Source organism: Loxodonta africana, chromosome 8, assembly GCF_030014295.1.
Source record: "Loxodonta africana isolate mLoxAfr1 chromosome 8, mLoxAfr1.hap2, whole genome shotgun sequence".
In the NCBI taxonomy this organism is placed as follows: Eukaryota; Metazoa; Chordata; class Mammalia; order Proboscidea; family Elephantidae; genus Loxodonta; species Loxodonta africana.
Genome location: NC_087349.1, coordinates 46,777,731 through 46,792,994, shown reverse-complemented (window position 1 = coordinate 46,792,994; position 15,264 = coordinate 46,777,731). Strand labels below are relative to the sequence as shown.

General features: G+C 37.2%; 1 protein-coding gene across 4 annotated transcripts in view; it reads left to right on the top strand.

Annotated features, from left to right (window-relative positions):
• Window positions 1-15,264, top strand: part of GSAP (gamma-secretase activating protein) — a 99,446-nt gene that overhangs the window by 40,671 nt on the left and 43,511 nt on the right. For 3 of the 4 annotated variants that reach the window (XM_064289904.1, XM_064289903.1, XM_064289901.1), the window contains exons 9-14: window positions 1,331-1,435; window positions 1,676-1,735; window positions 3,497-3,540; window positions 4,487-4,572; window positions 13,717-13,794; window positions 15,151-15,228. In XM_064289904.1, coding sequence (XP_064145974.1) covers window positions 1,331-1,435; window positions 1,676-1,735; window positions 3,497-3,540; window positions 4,487-4,572; window positions 13,717-13,794; window positions 15,151-15,228 — 451 coding nt within the window. The remainder of the gene's footprint in view (window positions 1-1,330; window positions 1,436-1,675; window positions 1,736-3,496; window positions 3,541-4,486; window positions 4,573-13,716; window positions 13,795-15,150; window positions 15,229-15,264) is intronic. The other variant, XM_064289902.1, reaches the window with a different exon arrangement.

The following is a 15,264-nucleotide window of genomic DNA, read 5'->3' as shown; positions in this document are numbered from 1 at the left end:
ATGGGTTGCTATTGGACAAGTACTCTTGGAATTTTTGTTTTCTCCATCCTCATTTTCCTCCAGCCTAAATGTAATGGACCTGGGCAAGCAAGCCATAAAGATGTACAACTCCTCATGCCATGAGCCTCCTTTCAGTCCCAAGTTAGCTCAGAGGAAAAATCCCTATTATATGGACCAAGCTGAAGCTCATTTTTCCTCATTTTTCTTCCTCAATCTCTCTTCATTATATACTCATCTATGCCAATATAGATTACTTTTGTTTCATGAGCATTTTGAGGAAGGCGAATTTCTGACTCCTTCTGTCAAGTTATTTTAGGTCAGCTGAAATAATGAAGGAGCCCCGGCTGGCCCTTGGTTGAACTAGCTATAGCATAACTTAACCTCTCTGGGCTTTGGTTCTCTCATCTATAAAGTAAAGGGGTTGGATTAGATGGTTACGGTCATCTCTTCTGATTCTAACATTCTATATTTTACATTTGTAATGTCGTTGGCAATTTACTGTGCACCTCTTATTTCATTTTTCTTCTTTTGAACAAGCATTCCTGGAATAGTATTACATTCTAGAAAAAATACATCATGAATACAAAGGTGCTGTAGGAGAGTACATACTCATTGGGAGAGACTTAGGGCACACATGAAAATATAACTGTAATAGAGGCATGCCAAAGGGCCATGGGAACACAGACTTGGGCAACCTTGCTGTATTCCTTGGAACATGAGAGAAGGCTTTGCACAGAAGGAATGCCTAAGTCTGGTCTTGCAGGATAAGTAGTTAAGTAATACCGACAGATGAGCAATATCATCATATTCATTGTGGAAGACACAAAGCTAAGAAGCATGCCCAAAACCACATGGATAGTTTATGGCACAACTGGGGTCATTATCCAGTACTCCCCTTACCAGGCATGAGTTTTTCCTTGGCACCACAGCCTCTGTCTATGGTAGTTAAGGCCTCTTGCCTGCAGAGACCTGACTGAGTAGATTATGTCAAGAACAGGAAGCTCTGAATCTCCTATTAACCAAGCTGTTGATTTGCGGTAGATGTGGCTTTGCCTTCAACAGCCCCAGCCCGTCTACTAAATTAAGGACAAGAATAACACAATACATTATAGAGTATTTGGGAAGAGCAAGTAATGAAATGCTGCCATAAAACTTTTCTGGAAAGACTGCCCGTGTGTTTGTGTGTGTATGTTGGGAGGAGAGAGGGACTGGTAAAAGTGAGATATTTACATGTACTTTAAGATTGAAAATGAAAAATAATGATGAATTCCAAATGCGTTCTATATTTTAAAATAGTTATTTATGTTTTAAAAACTTTTTGTCTCTTTAGGTGATTAAAAATTCTGGCCATCTCCCAAGAGACAGAGTAGCTGAGGATTTTGTCTGGGCTCAGTGGGATATGTTAGAGCAGAGACTATACTACATTGACCTGAAGGTAAAAACTAGTCTGCTGGCCCTCCTTTTGTGAGGAATAATTTGATCTTCGACATTTTCATGATGGTAATTTATCACTGTATTTTCATTGGTAGAGGGCAGCCAATGAAGGTTGTTAAAAATAATTAAAATGTTTTCAGTACTGTTTGCTTTCTTTTCTCTCTCTCTCTTTTTTTTTTTTACTAGAGTTTTTGTTTATTTTTGGTAGTATGTCCTTTATTCTAATTATTTTCTCTTTTAGAAATCAAGGAGTATCTTAAAATGCATCCAGTTTAATGCTGATGAGAGCTTTACTCTAATGGTAAGTCCAGACAGAATGTGATTGGCCTACAGGAAATTTTTAAACATGCTGCACCCCTGCCCCAACTTTTTTTTAAATTAAAAAAAAATTTTTATTGTGTTTTAAGTGAAAGTTTGCAAATCAAGTCAGTCTCTCATACAAAATCTTATACATACCTTGCTATGTACTCCTAGTTGCTTTCCCCCTAATGAGACAGCACACCCCTCTCCACCCTGTATTCCCATGTCCATTCAGCTAGCTTCTGTCCCCCTCTGCCTTCTCATCTCCCCTCCAGACAGGAGCCACCCACATAGTCTCATGTGTCTACTTCAGCCAAGAAGCTCACTCCTCACCAATATCATTTTCTATCTTATAAAAAAAATAGTCCAGCCCAATCCCTGTCTGAAGAGTTGGCTTTGGGGATGGTTCCAGTCTTGGACTAACAGAAGACCTGGGGTCCTTCTAGTCTCAGTCAGCCCATTAAGTCTGGTCTTTTTAGGAAAATTTGAGGTCTGCATCCCACTGCTCTCCTGCTCCTTCAGGGGTTCTATGTTGTGTTCCCTGTCAGGGTAGTCATCAGTTGTAGCTGGGCACCATCTAGTCCTTCTGGTCTCAGGCTGATGTAGTCTCTGGTTTATGTGGCTCTTTCTGTCTCTTGGGCTCATAATTACCCTGTGTCTTTGGTGTTCTTCTCCTTTGCTCCAGGTTGGTTGAGACCAATTGATGCATCTTAGATGGCCGCTTGCTAGCATTTAAGACCCCAGACACCACCCTCCAAAGTGGGATGCAGAAAGTTTTCTTAATAGATTTTATTATGCCAGTTGACCTAGATATCCCCTTAAGCCATGGTTCCCAAACCCCCACCCCTGCTACTCTGGCCTTCAAATTATTCCCCACTGCCGCTTTTTAAGAGAGTTGTTATCATAACAGCATTTTAGCATTCTTGATGTTGTGTTAGTCACTTGTGCAAGCAAGTAAAATAGTTCTTGCCATCTTAGGGCATCAGCTCTAAAGCAAATGCAATTAATAAGGTTGATTAGAAGAGCACACATAGGAAACCTATCTACTAACAGAGTGCCTGGCATTAAAGAAACAACAGTGGGATTTGTAGAGGGCAATAGGTGTGGTCTGTAGCAGATAGCTTTAAGTGCTTACAAGTTATTTGACCCAAAAAGACTTGTGAAGATGGTGGATTTGAGACTAAGGTAAGAAGTCAATGACAGAGTAAAGTTTAAATAGTAAAAGCCTAGTATCATTCCTGAAACAGCTAATATTTGGAGTGGTAAACTTGTAATGTGGAGTCAGTAATACCTTTATGATAAATAGTACGTTGTTAGTTTTCTTGACAAGGACTTATATTGAACTAAAAGTTCAGATTGATATCATACAATCACAAGAGGGGTTTATATTTACCCCCCCTTTTTTTGTTCACTCACAAAGAGCCCCCTCTTTCTAAAGACACCTAGTCCTTCCTCACTTAAGTGGTCATCTGTGTCTTATTAAAGGCTATTGCTTCCAACTGGCCTGTTATATAATGTGTTTATGACATCCAAATTCAAAGTTTGCCAAGTTCTAGCCTTTTAAGAAATAAATACACATCAGGTTTTGAATGTAAACTCTGAAATATCCCCAGTGGAGACTTTCTGTGCTGAGGGTACTGGTGGTTCAATGGGCTCTTCATCATTAGGCATGCACAGCATTGTCAGGCTTGCTCTGGTTTTCAGGAAGATCATCACTTAATTAACATCATTTTTGGGTTTGTTTTCTCCTGATTTTTGACAGTTTGCAGCACCCTTGGACATATCATTAAATGACTCAGGATTTAAGTAAGTGACTCATAGAGTGGGATTAATTTTTCTAGATGTTCGTGTGGGCAAAATGATTAGATTTATACCTAATCCATGGTGTGCAGATAAAAGGGTGATTTGAAATTCTGTTCCTGTGTGTGTATTTTCTTTATACAATCCTGTTCTCGATAGGGAATATAAACAACTTTATCAAGTGTGAACACAGGCTTTAACATGTAAAGTCATTTGTATTGATTTTCGTTAGCCGTTTATTTCTGTATGGCATCTCCATTCATTTCCATTCATGGAACTGCTCTTCTCCCTGTGATTAAATAAAAGGATTCAATGAGTCAGAGAGCTACATTTAGAACCAAACGCCAAAATGCTTTCCTTGTTGCTGTCAAAGAACATGTCACAGGTCAACCCATTTGTGTCTCAGATGAATATATTGCGTATTATTTTCTGTTTTGCTTTTTATACAGAAGGTGAGGCCTCTCCCTCCCACCTCACTCCCCAGATTATTTTACATGTGGTAAAAACACAAGGCGCTTTTGAAGAGATAAACGCAAGGTCATCAGAGCACAGAAGAAATGAAAGTCTTCCTGAATTAGAGTAATGATAATCCTAAATTGTTATAGATTTCACTAGCTTCATTTTAGCATATATGAACAATTAGTTGTGCTTCTTTTGAAACATTATATATGTATTACTCTTAATCAGAAAAAAGTTATAAAAACATAATTTGAAAATAACATTTTCTTTCTATTGCCAGTGCCATGCCATTTATATACCATTTTTTTTTTTAAATAACTGTTCTTGACTCTTTTATAGAATTTCTTAACAACAAAAAAAGCATTTTATCTTCTTAAATTTCTCAGGGATATGTCTCTACTTTTGGGTCTATATTATAGTGGGTACTCAAATCCTTTATTAGGAAACATATTTTCAAATGCACTCAACAATTTTTTATCTGTTATGTCCCTAGGCTTGTGAACTTTGGATGTGATTATCTTCAAGACCAAGAGGAATTATCCAAACACCTGAGTCTGTGTGTTTTTACCAACAAAACAGGTAGAACCAGCGGTCATCAGTATACCTAATTATACTTGAGCTGTATATAAACTTTAGTCATTGTTTATCTGTATAGATCTTGAAAATGAAATACAGCAGAACCACATTCCTACATAAGCAATCATATGGACTTGCATATGCCAGATTATTTGCTTTACAATAATTTTGCACATCTGCTACCTTTATTAAAAAGTCACAATTAGCAGGGTTATTGTCCTAATAGATATTATTTGCATTATTGTTCCAATAAAGGAGACGGAGTTGTATTTAGTCAGTATACATTTTCTCACCGTCTCCATCTTTTAATAAATGGCATCAGGTGATAGGGGTGCTTTCTGAGTCAGGGTTACTGACATGATTGAACTCTAAACCCATTTACTTGGCCTCAAGAGCCATGCTATAACCTACTAACCTAATAACCGAAGCTTGACATGAAGTTATTAGTGGACAGTATTCTGTGCCTTAATAGCTGTTTAGTGTAGATAGGGAAAATGGGGAGGGAAAAGGAATACTTGAAAACAAGAGGGAAAGAGTATGATTAAATTTAATGAATCTGGTGAAAAAACTGCTTATTAACTAACCTTAATAATCATCTAAATAAACCACTCTAATAACAAAATCTCATAGCCGTCTTTAACATTCCAACTTGAGTGAACATTACTACTTGATTAGCGCCTGTACTTAGGTTGTATTCCTTTAAAACCAAATTATGTGGTATTTACCCAGAGAGCAAACATTTATTAAGCACCTACTGTGTGCTAGGTATTAAGGATGCAATGATGAGCAAAACTGTCCTAATTTTTATTCATATAGAGGATACAGTTTTATGTGGATTTTAGACATTAAATAAGCATACACATAGGTATTTAAATAGAATCATGGTAAATATTATGAATGAGGAGTACAGGAAGCCATGAGAGGTAATAATGGAAGTTTAATAGATGACACTAGTGTCTTCAAAAATGTTCTAGTTCAGCCAGTCCATTCCTATTTCTCCTTCTCTCCAAGACATTCCATCCCATTCTGTCTTAGTCCAACAAATTGCCCCCTTCCCTACTCTTACTTGTTTATAGTACATCCCCTTTTTCCTATTCATCCAAGGTCCCTGTCACCACATGAGTCCCTCTATAACCCTATTTTGGGGGGTTCAGGGAAAGAAGTGATATTTCAGCTGAGACTTGATGGATATACATAAACTAAGACTAGGATGGCCGAAGTAGAGTAAACAAAGGGGACAGTATTGTGAGAGAGATCTGGAGTGATAGGCAGGGGGCAGATTATGTAGGGCTTTATATACCATGGAAGGATTATAGATTTTATCCAAAGAAGATTGAGAAGTCATTGGAGGTTTTTTTTTCTCTTATTATGACATTTTATTTTATTTTTTAAATGAAATTTTATTGTATTTTTGGTGAAGGTTTGCACAGCAGTTTAGTTTCCCATTCTATTTTATACACAGATTGTTCAGTGACATTGGCTACATTCTTCACAACGTGTGAACATTCTCAGTATTTCCATTCTGGTTGTTCCATTTCCATTAATCTAGTTTTCCTGTTCCCTTACTTTCTCATGTTTGATTTCAGGTGACCATTGATCATCTGGTCTCATATAGATGATTTTTTTAAGGAGCATAGTACTCACAGGTGATATTCTTTATTTTGTAAGCCAATCTGTTATTGAGCTAAAATGTGACCTCAGGGATTTGTTTTGGTTCAAAGCTTAAAGAGGATCTCGGGGCAATAGTTGCAGGGAGTCCTCCAGTCTCAACCAGTCCAGCAAATCTGGATTTTTTAAAAAGAATTTGAGGTTCTGGTCCACATTGTTCTCCCATTCTATCAGGATCTATCTATTGTGGCCCTGATCAGAGTGATCAGTAGTGGTACCTGGGAACCATCTAATTCTTCTGGTCTCAGCGTAGATGAGGCCATGGTTCGTGTAGAATATTAGCCCTGTAGACTAGTTTCTTCTTTGAGTCTTTGATTTCCTTCTTTTGTTCCAGGTGAGTAAAGACCAATAGTTGTAACTTAGATGGCCGCTCTCAAGCTTTTAAGATCCCAGGACACTACTCACCAAACTAGGATGTAGAACATAAACTTTATGAACTATATGATGCCAGTTTACCAAGTTGTCCCATGAGACTATGGTCCTATGCCTTCAGCCCAGAACACTAATCCTGTCAGGTGTTTGGTTATATCTAAGAAGTATCCATAACTGTACTCCCTATGTGTTTTATTATATATATATGAGTATATACATATGCACACACATACATATGTACACCTTCTCCCCACTTATCAATTATTTTGTTATCCGACGTTTCCCATTTATGACAACAGTAAAAAATATACTATCTGACTATTTTACACATTAACAATGTACATCTGGCGGTAACAAATACTGAGGTGTGAGGTGAGAGTAATGCTGGCTGTGATGGTTAAGATTATATGTCAACTTGTATGGGCCATGATTCTCAGAGGTTTGGTAGTTACGTAATGATATAATTTGACAGCTAGGTAATGATGTAATTTGGGAGTTATATAATGATGTAGTCATACTTCATTTTGTGATCTGGTGTGGTAGTCCTCCATTTTTGTATAATGCAGATTTCACATAACGGCCTGATCTCTGGAACCTAACTATGTTGATAAGTGAGTAGAGGGTGTGTACCTGTATAGACACATATTATATGTTGTTGCTGTTAGATGCCATCAAGTCAGTTTCAACTCATAGCAACCCTATATACAACAGAACTAAATGCTGCCCAGTCCTGCACCATCCTCACAATCATTGCTATGTCTGAGCCAGTTGTTGCAGCCACTGTGTCAATCTATCTTGTTGATGATCTTCCCCTGTTTTGCTGACACTCTGCTTTGCCAAGCGTGATGTTCTTCTCCAGGTAGTGGTCCCTCCTGATAACATGTCCAAAGTACATGAGTCTCACCATCCTCACTTCTAAAGAGCATTCTGGCTATACTTTATCTAAGACAGATCTGTGTGTTCTTCTGGCAGTCTATTAGGTATTCGGTATTCTTCGCCAACACTATAACTCAAATGCATCGATTCTTCTTTGGTCTTCCTTATTCACTGGCCAGCTTTCATAAGCATATGAGGCAATTGAAAATACCGTGGCTTGGGTCAGATGCACTTTAGTCCTCAAGGTGACATCTTTGCTTTTCAGCACTTGAAAGAGGTCTTTTCCAGCAGATTTGCCCAAGGTAACGCATCGTTTGATTTCTTGACTGCTTCTTCCATGGGTGTTGATTGTGGATCCAAGTAAAGTGAAATCCTTTACAACTTCATTATTTTCTCTGTTTATCAGGATGTTGCTTATTAGTCTAGTTGTGAGATTTTTGTTTTCTTTATGTTGAAGTGTAATCCATACTGAAGGTCTGTAGTCTTTGATCTTAATCAGTAAGCGCTTCAAGTCTGCTTCACTTTCAGTGAGCAAGGTTGTGCTGTCTTCATATTGCAGGTTGTTAATGAGTCTTCTTCCAATCCTGATGCTGTGTTCTTCATATATCCCAGATTCTTGACTTACTTGCTCAGCGTACAGACTGAATAAGTATGGTGAAAGAATACAACCCTGACTCACACCTTTTCTGACTTTAAACCATGCAGTATTCCCTTGTTCTGTTCAAATGACTATGTCTTGGTCTATGTAGGTTCTGAATTAACACAATTAAGTGTCCTGGAATTCCCATTCTTCACAATATTATCCATAATTTGTTATGATCCACACAGTTGTACACCTCTGCATAGTCAATAAAACACAGGTAAACATCTTTCTGGTATCTATACATATATATGCCTACATACATCCTTATACATCAACACATATATTTTTGGGTTGTGTTCACTGTTGTTTGAAAATTATAAAAAAAAAAATTATATGTCATAGCAATTACCAATGAGTTCTTTTTTTCTTGTGTTTTTTTTAGTGATATTATTATTTACCTTCATGAAGCTGTGTACACTTCATTCTCATTCGGTGTTACCTTTCCTATCACCAAAAATAACAAGTGTCTACTACTATCTAGAGAGTAAAACTCCCTCTCCTCCTTCTCCTGGTAACCACTAATGAACATTAGTTTCTGTATATTTACTTGTTCATGTCATTTCATAAAAGTGAGAACATACAATATTTTTTGTGTGATTTACTTATTTTGTTCAACATAATGGCCTCCAGGTTCATCTAAATTGTAAGATGTTTTGGGGATTCGTTTTTCTTTATCACTGGGCTTCAAAAGGAGTGAGTTGCTAACTGCCAGTAGAAAATGAGAAGTGAAGTCCATTGGGTCTAGCAGCATGGAGGTTACTGTAAGCTGAGTGTGTTGGATGATTGAGGTGAGTTCTTGTTTGTGCTGGGTTAAGTGGAATGTGGAAGTTGTAGCAGCATGTATAGACATAAGGCAGCAGCTGCAAGAAGATGCGGGATTTAGGAAACATTATTTTTTGAAGATTATAGAGACTCTAGTATGCTTTAATGTTTACAGGACATATCTAGTAGAGAGGGAAAAGATGAGAGTACACAGCAGAGAGGACTAACTGGTAGAGTGAATTTGCTTAGAATTCAGAATAGAATAGGATTCAGAGCTTGTGTGGAGGGACTGGGGTAGGTTCAATTATGGTACTACACTTTCAATCTGTGGGGTGTAAAAAATCATATTAGGTTTAATTCTATGAGGCTTTTATTTCTTTTCATTTTATTTGTGCAGGAATGTCTCATGAACACTAACAGCTGTAAGTTATAAATGGGTTACCTGTGACATATCTGATAAAATATTTGTTAGGTTTTTCTGGCATTAGATGTGAATGAGTCTGTTTTTGCTTTCTCAGCCATGTCTGAGAGCATAGAAAATGAACTCTCTCAACCAACTTGAAATAGAAAAACAAACAAAAAATTCCAACCTATTTCAAATGAGATGCTTCCACATTCAAGAAGGAGCAAGTCAAAGAAACAACCTTTTGGTTTTTGACTAGTAAATTGTCTGTACGTGTTCCTGAAGCAGTTTTCAAAATGAGTTTTTTTTACCTTTGTGGTTTCTAAAAAAATGAAAACTACTCCAGTGAAGTAGGATTAGGGAAGTAAGGGACCAAAGGGTCTATGACTCCCTGAATAATAGCTTAATTCTCCACTGACTTGGAGGCCAGAAAACATGTTACAAAGTTCATAAAAGAAATATTGATGGTCTCAGAGCCTTATACGAACTCGACTTATTTCAGCTATTTATATTTATGATGATGATGCAATAATATTTGACATATAATTGTCACATCTTAGCCATTGGGAGCTACCTTGGCCTTTCAGCATTACTTCTGACATTCTTGAAGGCATCTTTGTCTGAGTTTCCCTGCCCTAAGAAATGACCTCAGCTGTCTTCGAAGGAATTAGAGGTTAAAATCTAGGTAGTGGGAGTGCTCATGAGAGTTGAAGGTATGGAAAATGCTGTTGCTGGTGTCTGGCCACTTATGCATGATTTAAGATTCTGAGACCACATAAATATTTCTAATAAATCTCTTATAATATGAGGGTAAATTAATCAGTGAGACTTTCTAAGACAGTGAGAGGAAAGAAAATGTTCTCATTCCTTCCATGTTTCATAGCCAACACTGAAGCTGCACTTGGAGCATTCTTCTGTGTTCTAAGTCTATGGCGTAATTCTTTCTTGGGCACCACCTACTGGGAGGAATGAGTGGTGAAAAGTCTAAATTTTCCTTTTTGTTCTCACAATTACAAGAATTGCTCTTCACAAGTTCCCAGAATTAGGCCTGTGTTTTAGCATTTTATAGGGCCTTTCAATAATTGTTCCAATGAGATAATTTCCCTTGGAAAACTTTGTCCATAATAGCCTTCATTGTCTAAATGGTTTCCTGAAAGCTAGCCAACTTTGAGATGTTTTCTTCATCATTGATGAATATTTATCAAACATCTCTGGATACACCATTAAGAGGATGTTTTACTTTTCAAACTGTGACTTCTCCTTGTAAATAGCAACAAAATTATCCTGGAATAAAACTAATAATAGCTATCCCTTATAGCCATATATAACTTCTTTGTCAGAACGTTGTATACATTATTTCATTTAACTTTCACATAAAGACCTTATGAAGTAGGTTCTATTATTTTTCACATTTATAGATGAGGAAACTGAGGCTTAGAGAGTTTAATTAACTCGTCTGAGGTAATACATTGGTTGTTGTTTTTAGTTTGGTTGTTGTTGTTAGCTGCCATCAAGTCATTTCCGACTCATGGTGACCTTATATAACAGAAGGAACCATTTCCTGGTCCTGTGCCATCTTCATGATCGTTGGCATGTTTGAGCCTATTCTTGTGGCTATTGTGTCAGTCCATCTCCTTGACGGTTTCTCTTGTTTTTTGCTGACCCTCTACTGTACCAAACATGATGCCCTTTGCTAGCAATTGGTCTTTCCTGATGACATGTCTAAAGTAAGTGAGCCCTAGCCTCTCCATCTTTCCTTCTAAGGAACACTCTGGCTGTATTTCTTGTATGACTGATTTGTTTGTTCTTCTGGAAGTCCACGGTATAGTCAATATTTATCACCAACGCCACAACTCAAATGCAGTTACACTTCGTAAGCCAAAAAGCCAAGAACCTTCAAATCTGGATCTGATCCTTAACGTTGGCTGTACATTAGAATCATTTAAGGAGTTTTAAAAGATACTGCTACTAATGCCTGATTCTCACTTTGAAAGATTCTGACCCCACCTGGGGTGGGGTCTGGGCACCTGTGATTCCAAGTGAGTTTAAGGAACTCTGAGGATTGAGTGCTCTAGAGCTGTATTGTCCGATACAGTAGCCACTACCACATGTGGCTACTCAAATTTTAATTGAAATAAAAAAATTAGTTCCTCAGCCACAGTACCACATTTCAAGTGCTCAATAGCCACATGTGGCTAGTGGCTACCATATTGGACAGTTGACTCCTGTGCGCCTGTGCCCTTGTGAACTTCCAAAGGTGGGTGGGCTGGCTTGTCCTGGGTTTGTTTGAGACAGGGGTTGTCTTTTTTTTTTTTTTTGTATTGTTCTTTTTATTATTTTTAATTTAAACCAATGACTCATACAGTCGTTGTCTCCCCCATCCTCCCAGTAGCCCAATTAGTAGCAAATTAGCGTACCAATTAATGTTTTTTGTTGTTGCTGTTGTCATCATTTTAGCCCTTCCTTACTTTTCTGGCACTACAAGGCGCTCTAGGCTCATGTTGTATATTTCCTGCCTCAGTCCTGGAATTACCCATTTCTCCATGGAACCCTGGAAAATGTGTTTAGAAACCAAGATTTGAGTGATAAGTATGCTCATTGTTATTGGAGTGTCGTTAGTTTTAGGCCCTGTCAGCTGACACAGGAAAGAAATATATATGTATATATTAACCCGTGTGTATATGGTTATCTATAAATATTTCTATATGTTACCATTTTAACTAACCTATTGCTGTTGAATCGATTCATATATATAACAACCCTATAGGACAGAGTAGAACTGCTCCACAAGGTTTCCAAGGAGTGCCTGGTGGATTTGAACTGCTGACATTTTTGGTTAGCAGCTGTAGCTCACTGTAGCTCTTAACCACTGTGCCACCTTGTAACTATATAAAGCTAAACATCAGTTCTTACTGATGTCTCTAACTCTAGTCTATTACCAGGTATATCACTGTAGCCTCCTCCCCTTGCATATCAATTATTCATTTTTTATTATTAGACTTACTGGTTTGTGCAATTTGTGAATTAACTTACTAATGTTCAATTGTTCTTACAATGCTGGGGAAAATACTACATAGATGTAGAAATCAGAATTCATACAACATAAAAGAACTAGATAAGCCAATAGTTTTAGCTCGCAATATGTTTATTGAAAAGTAGTCTAAGTGGTACATGGAGGCTTTTTTAACACCTATAAGGATTATTTCATTTTTTAAATTATTTAGTAATAGCATTACTTTTATTCTCAGTGTCTCACCTGTAAATTTTCAAAAAGTTATTATCACTGTGTGCTCAGCAGCCATAACAGTAATTTTACACCTAACAGGATTGTTTCCATTTTCATCTGATAAAATAATTATTTTTTATTGTTTTATATTTTTAGGATTTTCAATAAAATGTACCTTTAATACTACATTGCAGTTTTAAATGTCATTAAAAATTGTCACAAATGATAAATATTATAACAGTATGCTTATAAAAAATGTCCTTAAATGGCCTTCTTGGGGAAAAATGGGGTTCTTTTTTTTTTTTTTAATTTTAACCATGATTCTTTGATAAAGTAACTAATGGAGTGTAATAGAAGAAACATTGAGACCACTGAAGTAAAGCGATAATTGAATTCACACAGCTGGTTAGTATTAACTCTGGCATTAGAAACCTGGTTTCCAAACACTGACACCTTGTCAAGTTCCTTTCTACCTTGGAATCTCCTATTTCAGTTGATCACATAAATGTTCTCATTAGACTATAAGTATGGGTTCAAGCATAACATCCCCATTTGTGGCAACAGCTTCTAGAGATAATGTGTAGTTTTACACACTGGAGGAGATAGGAAGGCTGAGGGTGTCCTGCAGTGATGGGGTGAGGGAAGATGGCCAGGGCTTATTTGGAAAGGCCACCCTATGCTGGGGGCTGATCTTTGGCCAAGGTCCTCAGAGACCTGAAAGTGGGTGGAGTTTGGCTTGCACATGATGTTTGCTCTTATTGCCACATAACGTAGATCACAGTTTGCCTTTATATCTGGATAAACCACAAGACTGGAAACTTTAAGTGAAAAATGATAACACATTTTAATAAACGAGTCCATAACTATTGGTAATGACCAGAAGACAAGCTAGATAAGAGGGCATGGCAGTACATCTATGTTAGGAAAATCTTGTAAAGCTTTAGACACTTTTCTAGATTTCCAGGATATCATATTATTTTCCTATGCTTCAATAGCCTACCATAGTCCATTGCTTATAGTGCGTGCTGAGTAACTGTTGAATTGTTAATAGACAACTAAAATTTGGGAATAATTTTTTGAAGTAAGTTGAGGGAGAACTTCTAAATAAATAGAAGTAAGGTTAAGTGCCTTAGGAAACTCTGTTTTTTTTATTGCATAGTTTCTTTTAAACTGTACTAAATACCTTCTTACTTCTAGGAAGCTTGTGTGTATGCTACAGCCCGAAGTTTGACTCTTGGGAACAAATCACATACTCAGTGTTTTACTTTCATAAAGGTATTTTTCATTTATTCTTATTTCTTGCTTACTTTTACACTTTTTAAAATTAGTAGCAAATTAGCAGATAGATTTTAAAGTCTTATTTCTTTGCAATCAATTTTATCATTCCATTCTGTCCCTTCCACTGCCGCTGGTTACGTGTAGTGTTTTGATAATACATGTTTCCTAAAGAAATTCAGTAATGGTGAATGCTAAGTGAGCTAAAGTATTTTATCTGCTATATTTTTTGATCCTGGCCTAGTTCTTTTTCTATGCCTGTGGACCAATCCTAGTGCATATATTTGCATTAAGTATGTTTGCTTTTTATTATTACTAATTGGAAAGTCTCTATAGAATTAATTCACGAAGTTACATAGCATTTTAGTTAAAAGCTTCCAGGAACTCAGCATACGTTTACTCCATTTCACACATCTGTGGCCCAGAAATTGATATGTTGACAGGCTGAGAGAAGAATAAAATGCCCAGCCTTTTCTAGTTCTGTGATCAGCGCCAGCTCAACCCTTAGTAATTTAGGTTGAACCAGTGCTAAAGAAAGAGTATTCGTTAAGTTCCTTAAAATTAGTATTTAAGTGGTACATGCTATGGATGAAATTAAAATTTTTAAAAGATAGATCTTGGTTAATATTTTAAAAATTGTATGCCAACTTGCACCAGAGTTTGTTATCCTACAGGAGTGTCTAATATTACCATAAGAGGTTAGAGATTTACGTAAAAAAGTTTAAGAACTTTCTCAATAATGAAGAAACCAAAAGTAATTTCAGTGCTATACATACGTACATGCTTAAACAGCTTAAGTCTGAGGTTTTTGTGGAAAGTTTTCACACATTTTTCTAGTGATAAATCTCATGATTAAAATCAGTAAATAAAACTTTGCTGAAGATTATGAGTTGGAAAAATGGAGTGTGAAGCTGAATAGGCTGAGTTTGGTAGATAGTCTAATACTTCAGTTACTTTCTAACTAAAAGATGGGATTTGTGAGTGACGTGGAGAAGTCTCAGAGGGTCTTAATGACAAATGTATGGCAGTTAGCCCTGAGACGTGAAGGCTGATGAGCTACCTGGTCCCCATCTCTTGGATCCCTAGGTAGACTTCTTTGGATCCTGCCTTCCATGTACAAACCACCCCTAAGGTTATAAATGAGCTCAGAATAACTACTGGGTTGTGACCACACCAGATGATCCACCCCAGTGCTGGCTTTTAGAGAGTGATGGGAAACCATGAAATCCAGAGATCCGAAGATGCTTGCTACATCAGCTTCACAGCCGGGAGTGTTATAGGGCCATTGTTTGGGGTGGCAGTACCACTGTTTGTTTCTTAATGCTCTTTCTCTCACATCCTGTACTCTTTCTTCAGGGCACAGCAAAACCTTCACCGCTGCTCTTGGGAGTGGTGACTCACATGTGACAAAGGGCGTTACTTTTCTCAACCTTGGTAGGTAACAGAGAGATACTCATTTCTTTGCTCTGC